Raw genomic sequence first — 8331 nt, 5'->3', positions numbered from 1 at the left:
CCACCCCTTCCTGCAGCCTGAGGCTGATTCCCAGCCACTCTGGACAGGGAGACTTCTCTGGGCATTTTCTACAAAGGGGCAGATGAGATGCAGATTAGGGTTGTAGTTGTGCCAGAAGCCAAAAGGAGAGAGGTGCCCTCTGTAGCTCCATTCAAAGAACAACAATAACAAAAAGGTGGAAGGATCTTCATTAAGTATGGGTCACACTTCCCAGGCCTCAGGGAGCGCTCTTCTATTTATCCCAGCACCCAGCATTGCATATCCCAATTCTTTCATCCTCTGAAGGACACAATCGGCTTTGAGACCACAAAAGGAGGTTTAGGTAGGGGTTTAGGGATCCCTAATCCCAAACTTCTTTGTCCTTGAGAGACTTAGGATAAGTACTATCATTCACAGAGTCCAAGTGTCTTTAGAGGAGGGGGTGGTGGTGGAAGGATAATCTATAAGAGGAATCCAAGGGGGTGTGGGGCATCCCATGTGTAAGATGTCAGGGGAAGAGGAGTTTTATCTGTTCAAGAACCTCTCCCCGGTGGGGCCGTGGGATGGGCCTCAGTACCACATTGCCCCTGTCTGGGCCTTCTACCTCCAGGCAGCTTTCATGGGCCTTGTCTTCTTTGCAGGGGCACCACTCAATGTCATGGTGCTGGTGGCCACACTGCGCTACAAAAAGTTGCGGCAGCCACTCAACTACATTCTGGTCAATCTGTCCTTTGGAGGCTTCCTCTGCTGCATCTTCTCTGTCCTCCCGGTCTTCATTGCCAGCTGTCGAGGATACTTCCTCTTTGGCCGCCATGTTTGTGCTCTGGAGGGCTTTCTGGGCTCTGCAGCAGGTACTGCAGGGGAAGGGGCTGGGGGAGGCAAAGGACACTACTCCAAAGGGGCAGGCTTTTGGGTGGGAGGGGGTCCCTAAAGGAGTCTGGGGGAAAGGAGTTTGGTGCCCTTTTGAATACTGGCGTACAAGGCAGCCCAAACTAAAAGTTGGATCAAAATGGGATGTTTGAGTCTTCACTGCACTCCAGATATCAGTGCAACCCTCCCTGTCTCTGTGCCTGCTCCACCCCATCTGAACTCCACTCTACCAGCCAGGCTGGCTGGGCTCTGTCTACCCCACTCTCCTCACGTTTCAACACAGGTCTGGTGATAGGCTGGTCACTGGCCTTCCTGGCCTTTGAGCGCTACGTTATCATCTGTAAGCCCTTCGGCAACTTCCGCTTCAGCTCCAAGCACGCGCTGATGGTGGTCCTGGCTACCTGGACCATCGGTGTTGGCGTCTCCATCCCACCATTCTTTGGCTGGAGTCGGTGAGTGCAGGGCGGTGGTGCTGACTTAGCAAGGAGCTCACGCTGGTGTGGGTGGGTGGAACGAGAGCTCAGGTATGTCAGTTTTTGACCTCTACTTTTTAAAGAGTTAGAGTTATAGGTGAGGTGAAAGGGCTGTGGGAGATGAGTGCTAATGTTTGCTCTGCAGTTAGAATTGCTGTAGCCTCTGCTGGTCAGGACAAAATCCCCCTGCCCGAAGCCTGTTTACACTCTCTGGGTTCTAAGTGAAGAACATGATCCAGGAATCTCGGCTCCCACTCTACTAATGCTTGTAGAGAGCCCACAGCGAGCAAGTGCTTGTCCCATGGCTGAGTGCCTGGTCCTTTGCAGGTTCATCCCCGAGGGCCTGCAGTGTTCCTGTGGCCCTGACTGGTACACCGTGGGCACCAAATACCGCAGCGAGTACTATACCTGGTTCCTCTTCATCTTCTGCTTCATCGTGCCTCTCTCTCTCATCTGCTTCTCCTACTCTCAGCTGCTGCGGGCCCTGAGAGCTGTGAGTGGCTTTTGAGAGAGTCAGGGAGAAGTGGGTCAGGGGGCTGCAGGTGAGGGAAGAGTGGGTGAGTACTCCAGCACAGAAGACATCTAGGCATCTAAAAGGGTGAGGGAAGTGGGAGAAAGAAGATTAAGGAGGGCCGGAGGATTTAGACCCAAACTGGGATGGAAGATGGGCAATTACAGTGGATCCCCTCTGCCAATAGACAAGCATTGGAACAACTGGGAGTTGAGGGCCAGGAAGAGGGACATACTACTCTCTGTGCTCTGCCCCAGGTTGCAGCTCAGCAGCAGGAGTCAGCTACGACCCAGAAGGCCGAGCGCGAGGTGAGCCGCATGGTGGTGGTGATGGTGGGATCCTTCTGTCTCTGCTATGTGCCCTATGCTGCCCTGGCCATGTACATAGTCAACAACCGTAACCATGGGCTGGACTTACGGCTTGTCACCATTCCTGCCTTCTTCTCCAAGAGTGCTTGTGTCTACAATCCCATCATCTACTGCTTTATGAATAAGCAGGTAAAGCTCTCTACTCATATTCCCATGAGACCCTGGTCCAGAAGACCCTGTTTCTTTTCTCACCAATGACTTTTAACTCGGAATACCTTGGACTCTACTCAGAGGGTTTCTAAGGGTGGACCAGGGAAGCCCTTGGTAAGTACGGGAGGAAGATGAGACCATCAAGATAATGGAACCTAGGGAGGATAGAACTAGAGCCAGAAAAATGGAGCTGCTCCAAAGAGCAGGATGAGAAAAGGTATTGTTTTACTGAAAAACTCATAGAGCAATAATTCTTGTACATTTCTAGTCCTTACATTTCACAAATTCTTAATGCTTTCCCTTCCAACTTCCAGCCTACAGGCACATGTGTGAATCACAGATACAACACATGCATAAATCTCTCAGTCTTTTAAGGCAAAAAACCCTACTTTCAGAATTGTTATTTGTTTCCTCAACCCCAGAGATAGATTCAGAACTAATCTGAGATCTACTGGATGGAAAAGAATTGGCAGTCCTTCCCAGCTGGGAGCACCTTCTAGTAATGGTGTGGAGGGTGGGCCTACTGTGGCACTGCTGGTTTGTGAGGCCTCACTCTGGCAGAATGTTTGGGGATTATTATCGTAGACCGAGGAGTAGTGAGTAGTTCTAGACTGAAATCTGTCTAGTTTGCAGGATGGGAAAAATACATTCAAAATCACCTGGGAAATCCTGGGTATGTGTGAGCTTTGGGGATACAAAGAATGAGATCTTTTCCCCCACACTTCTCGCCTGCCAAGGTTATCTCCAACTCTGCCTTTCCCTCCAGTTTCAAGCTTGCATCATGGAGATGGTATGTGGGAAGGCCATGACAGATGAATCCAACACATCCAGCTCCCAGAAGACGGAAGTTTCTACTTTCTCTTCTAGCCAAGTTGGCCCCAACTGAGGACCCCATGTTGACCTGTTTGCAGCAACTAGAATTTTACATTTAAGTAAGTTTCTACTGTCTTTTTGTTCGAAACCAAACTACTAATAACACAGAAAAAAGATAGGAAGGGAGTGACTGGCAGTTTGGAGAGTCAATTTTTCATTTTCCTACAATTCCCTTCCTGCCTAGAAGCTACTCTTCCCAGCTGGGTCTATTTCAGACCACCCAAAGATCATTTCAGTAATCCTCAGTTTCTACCCCTAAGAGGAACCATTCACAGCACTTGGAGAACCAATTTCTACATACAAGGCAATTATAAAGGAGTATGGCTGATTTTTCAGTGTATGAATAACAATTACTTTCTTCTTTAGTAACATTTTTTTTATTCTGAGATGATGTACTCTGAATTAGAACTTAAGAAAACCCTCATAAGGAGGAGAGATAAAAAGAAAAAAGAAACAAACAAAAAACCTTTAATAGGCCCCAAATATGAGTTTGAGAGAACTTCATGCTATCTCTGCCAATAATTGCTGCAGCTTTGGCAGGAACAGCCACGTCCACAAGCCCCTGGGCCAGCATGAATTATTCCAGGTGCTTCCCTTTCCCTCTCCTCCTACTTGGCTAAACCTGTATTTCTCAAGCTGTGTATTTACTGAAGTTAATAGTTTAATTCCCTTGATGTTCTCAAAATGAATTTGTATATCTTAATGCCATTTATAAACTATACCAAAATGTTCAAAAAAATTGTTTCATCTTATACTCTGTATTCTTCCTCCACCCCTCAAAGGAGGCTTTTTGAAGTAAAAATCAAGATAAAATAATGTGTGTACATTCAGGAGTGGCTTGTGTCTGGTATGAGATAATTACATAATGAGCAGCTGGGGTCCTATCCAGTTATACGGCCTAAGGGAAACACAGAAGGGCTAGAGCTGTGGTGAGAAGGATGCTAGAAGATACTAGAAAATAGGAGGAAAGAGTAACCATTTGGAAGACGGTAGTACTTTTTCTGGGGTTGGGAGAGGGAACTTCTGGGAGAGTTCCTTTTCTGTGTAATTTTATAGCACCCACAATTTTAAGCTAGAGTTCCATTTCTAGCTTAGAAAGGTCTAGAAGGAAGGTCACACATGCCCCATAACGAATGTAAACAGTTTTATTTAGAAACAGATAGGTACCTGTTTGCATTTCAGAATATAAAACTTGGTTTACACTCTATAAAAAATAACCAATATCCAAATTCAAGAGAGCTAGCATTCACAGAACACACAATATGGGTGTGTAGCTACTATTCACCAGCCTCAGGCTTGATTTAAACAAACAAAAAAAACAACCCAAAGGGATCACTAGAGATTAAATTACAATGCTTGCTGCTGAGTCCTCAGCATCCGGAAGTTGCCATCTTGGCAGATTAAGTTTTGCTAAGTGCGTGATTTTAACACAAAGCCTGGGCTCTCTGCACTGAGTGAGCTTGGAAGCTCTCTCACCACACAGTTCATGATGCGCCCTAACTAAGCCAGGGTTGGTGGCGTTATTAATTATCTCTGGTTTTCTTAACAATAAAAAATGGGGAATCCGGAGGACAAAGAATTTCCATCACTTTATATTGGGGTTAAACTTCAAAAGAGTCTATCTACTATCAAGAGCTCAATACAAAGGCTGGGGAGAAGTTACATGATACCTGGCTTTTTACTATACCAAGGAGCCCACCTCAACATGATTGTGGAAGACCAAAGGAGACACCTAAATTCAGATTATAATAATCACCCAGCACCACCTGAATGTATTACCCAGAAAGATACAGGAAATAATAAAGGTTATATATACATGTGTTTATCTTGGTAACCTGAGGGCTATAAACTTGGAATACCATAATTCCTCTCAAAAGAGAGCCATCTGTAAGAAAGGGACCAAAAAGAACAGTGTTTGTGTTGCATAAAACATGGGTAAAGTGGAGGTGGGAACAGAAGGTGGTTTCTTCAGCTCTTTCTACAACATCCCTCTCTTTGACAAGGACTTGGCAACCTGTAGATCTATGGTAAACCACCCCTTTTTTTTTTTTTTTTGGCAGCAGGGAGATGGGGCATGAGGGGATGGGATCAAAGGCAGGAAGGGAGAACAATGGTCCTCAAACCAAAGAGCCCCTCTGCAGGTCCTCTCATCTCTGAGTGTGAGCTCAAGCTCTCCAGCGGACACAAAAAGAGGCCTGGTAGTAAGTGGTTTACATTCTGAGGTATGAGGATCCCTGGTAAATTCAGCAGCATGTGGTTTTGGGAAATCAGCCCACAAGATAAGAATACTGCAACCAAGCTTGTAACTAACACTGCTATTTACTGTCCAAAAGAGAAAGGGAAGAAAAAAATCCCCACTATATTGGGAGGTTCTAAGCTTTAATAAAAGGTGTCCAAATAATCTATTTTACCTTAGGGCTTCTTAAGAGAATTCCCATTCAGTGACCATTTCTCTCATTAAAGGCACTTTCAATGATGTGATGGGAAAGGAGTGAATTTTAATTGTAGTGAAACCAAGATTAAGTCCTTGGCACACCTGGGGAAGAGGAGCCGGATGGGGCACTTACAGTGATTTCAACAGGCAAATAATTATGTCGTGAGCATTTCAACAGATGCACACCCAGAAAAAAATATATGCCCTGAAAACACTTGTATTTTTCCTTTAGTTTTCCAGCTGTTTCTATCTATAGCTCTGTAAAGAGATCACATTCACTACTTGATTGATTTTCAAAACACTGGCCCTAACTCTTCTCACCACAGCTGTGCTTGATAAAATTAGCAAATGGCTAGTGGGGGGGAGGGAATGAAATCAATTTGGGCCAAGCTTTCTTACAGCACAGGAATCAGTTGCCCAGATAACAGCAGGATCAGTTTGCTGGACCCGTGAGCAACTGAATGTAATATGTGGCCTCTCCCACTTGTGAAATATCAGACTTTTGATAGGCAAGATTAAGTGTCATCTTTCTAAATATAAACTGTGGAATTGTGGAGTATATATTTTTTTCCTTTTCTCTCTCCTGAACAATTGTTATTGATCTCAGGCTTAAAAAATTAGTTAAGTAAGAATTATAAAAATTATATGATAAGGGTTGAGAAAGAGTAAAGGGCTAATGTTTGCCTACAGGTGTGAGTTGAGGACCTTGATCCTTCATATCATACTCCCAACCAGAGAACAAATACAAAAATAAACACACCATGTTATACATAATACAAAGTGTAAATCTTTAAACACAAGTGTACTAATTAGAGTTGTTCCTCAGAAGCACGGTTTCCCTCCAGTCCCTCGGAGAGGAGGAGGAATGGGGACGGGATGGTTTTCATTACGCCTTTTCACGTTTTAAAAAGTCTGTAATAACAGTCTCAGTAGCGCAAACAATTTCATGTGAAACCAGAAGCTGTAAAAATAAATTACTTTTGAGGAAATTTGAGTTCCTCTGTCTGTAGCTCAGAACTCATCATGTCGCACTAGGGCCTCCCCAAAATCTGTGGCCTGGCTGCCAACAAATAAATCATACTTGTCAACAATTTCCTCCTTGGTAAGCTTGCCATCCTGAAATTAGAGAGATCAATGAATTGAAGCAGAATATATTTCTTATCACAAAATCAGAAACACTGCTAAAGAATAATAAGGGGTTAATCAGGATTTAAGATTCTAGTTCCTATTTAAATGTAAATTCGACCCTTATCTTCCCCCTCCCCCAATTTACAAAAAAGGAAGAAAATAGCAATTAATACATTTCTTTTATCAAGAAAGTTAAAAGCGGAAGGATGAGGCCAGGCACGGTGGCTCACGCCTGTAATCCTAGCACTCTGGAAGGCTGAGGCCGGTGGATCACTGGAGGTCAGGAGTTCGAGACCAGCCTGAGCAAGAGCAAGACCTCGTCTCTACTAAAAATAGAAAGAAATTATCTGGCAAACTAAAAATATATATAGAAAAATTAGCCGGGCATGGTGGCACATGCCTGTAGTCCCAGCTACTGGGGAGCCTGTGGCAGTAGGATCGCTTGAGCCCAGGAGTCTGAGGTTGCTGTGAGCTAGGCTGACGCCACGGCACTCTAGCCGGGGAAACAGAGTGAGACTCTGTCTCAACAACAACAAAAAAAAAAGTGGAAGGATGGAAATAATGTAACTCAACAACTCAATACTAGAGATACAGGTTTGTTTCCTGAGGAGAAAACTCTCCCTTTAGATCAAAATATGGGACATCTCTTAGCTATGGATGAGAGATGGTCAATAATAACAGGACAAATACTTCCGAACGGATCAAGCCATCCTCTAACAGGAACAACAAATGCTGCCGATATCAAGCCTAGTCCACACATCCACTCTGCCCTGCGCACCAGTGAGGTTACAGACACAACCCCAAATGAAGGCTCAGACACTCATCTCAAACACCATCTAGATTCCCCAAGGGATGACTATGTAAGTTTCCTTTTCTCACATATTTCAGGACGCAGCACCTGGCTATTGAAGTGACTCCAAGTAAGAACTCAAAACAAATCAATGCTAAAAAGGCTCTAAGAAAAGAAACTTTATGTGAAACTGAAGATTGGCCTAGATAAAAGAATGTTCAGAATACTAAAAATCTCCATCTTCAGATTGATTTTCAGCTTACTCTAAGCACAGCATTCAAATCTCTACAAAAGGTGACAAAGCTTAGCGATATCACTTTTTTTTTTTGAGACAGGGTCTCAGCCTGTTGCTACAGCTAGACTGCAGTGGCATCATCAGAGCTCACTGCAACCTCAAAACTTCTAGCTCAATCAATCCTTCCACCTCGACCTCCCAAAGTGCTAGGATTATGGGTATGAGACACCATGGCTGGCCAATAATACCACTCTTAATGAACAAAATGTCTCAGATAATTGATAAAGGACTATGTTAACAGACTCCAGAGAAGAGCTGATTTATAACCTACTGCAAAGGACCTAATTTTAAAGTGTATATTTGATTTTAGAAGGAAATAACCGGCTTTGAGAAGGCAGAATGAGCCTGTAATAGGTAAAAGAACATAAGAAATAACAAATCAAAAAAATAGCAAAATTTCCCGAGGATTCAAAGATAACAGATTATGCATGCTGGGCACAGGCTACATAAAGAAGCTCTT

The 8331-nt window shown here is 44.1% G+C and overlaps 2 protein-coding genes across 4 annotated transcripts in view; one reads left to right on the top strand and one right to left on the bottom strand.

The window, feature by feature from the left end:
* The first annotated feature begins 473 nt into the window (after nt 1-473).
* OPN1SW (opsin 1, short wave sensitive) lies at nt 474-3287 on the top strand. Its single transcript, XM_069462111.1, has 5 exons — nt 474-830; nt 1133-1301; nt 1650-1815; nt 2091-2330; nt 3118-3287. The coding sequence occupies exons 1-5, from the start codon at nt 476-478 to the stop codon at nt 3235-3237; spliced, it is 1050 nt and encodes a 349-aa protein (XP_069318212.1). The 5' UTR covers nt 474-475; the 3' UTR covers nt 3238-3287.
* A 1092-nt stretch (nt 3288-4379) lies between these two features.
* CALU (calumenin) overlaps nt 4380-8331 on the bottom strand; it is a 30704-nt gene continuing 26752 nt past the window's right edge. For 2 of the 3 annotated variants that reach the window (XM_069461580.1, XM_069461578.1), the window contains exon 7: nt 4381-6774. In XM_069461580.1, coding sequence (XP_069317681.1) covers nt 6670-6774 — 105 coding nt within the window. In that variant the 3' untranslated portion in view covers nt 4381-6669. Of the gene's footprint in view, nt 6775-8331 lie in introns of all 3 variants that reach the window. The other variant, XM_069461579.1, reaches the window with a different exon arrangement.

Source organism: Eulemur rufifrons, chromosome 29 (genome assembly GCF_041146395.1).
Source record: "Eulemur rufifrons isolate Redbay chromosome 29, OSU_ERuf_1, whole genome shotgun sequence".
NCBI lineage: Eukaryota > Metazoa > Chordata > Mammalia > Primates > Lemuridae > Eulemur > Eulemur rufifrons.
This window is presented reverse-complemented; position numbering and strand designations above follow the sequence as displayed.

Excerpts from the sequence above, each read along its gene's own strand:
- OPN1SW (XM_069462111.1), top strand. The coding sequence starts at position 476 with ATGTGTAAGATGTCAGGGGAAGAGGAGTTTTATCTGTTCAAGAACCTC. Across the intron at positions 1,302-1,649 it reads CCATTCTTTGGCTGGAGTCG|GTTCATCCCCGAGGGCCTGC; the intron begins GTGAGTGCAGGG and ends GGTCCTTTGCAG. Across the intron at positions 1,816-2,090 it reads TGCTGCGGGCCCTGAGAGCT|GTTGCAGCTCAGCAGCAGGA; the intron begins GTGAGTGGCTTT and ends GCTCTGCCCCAG.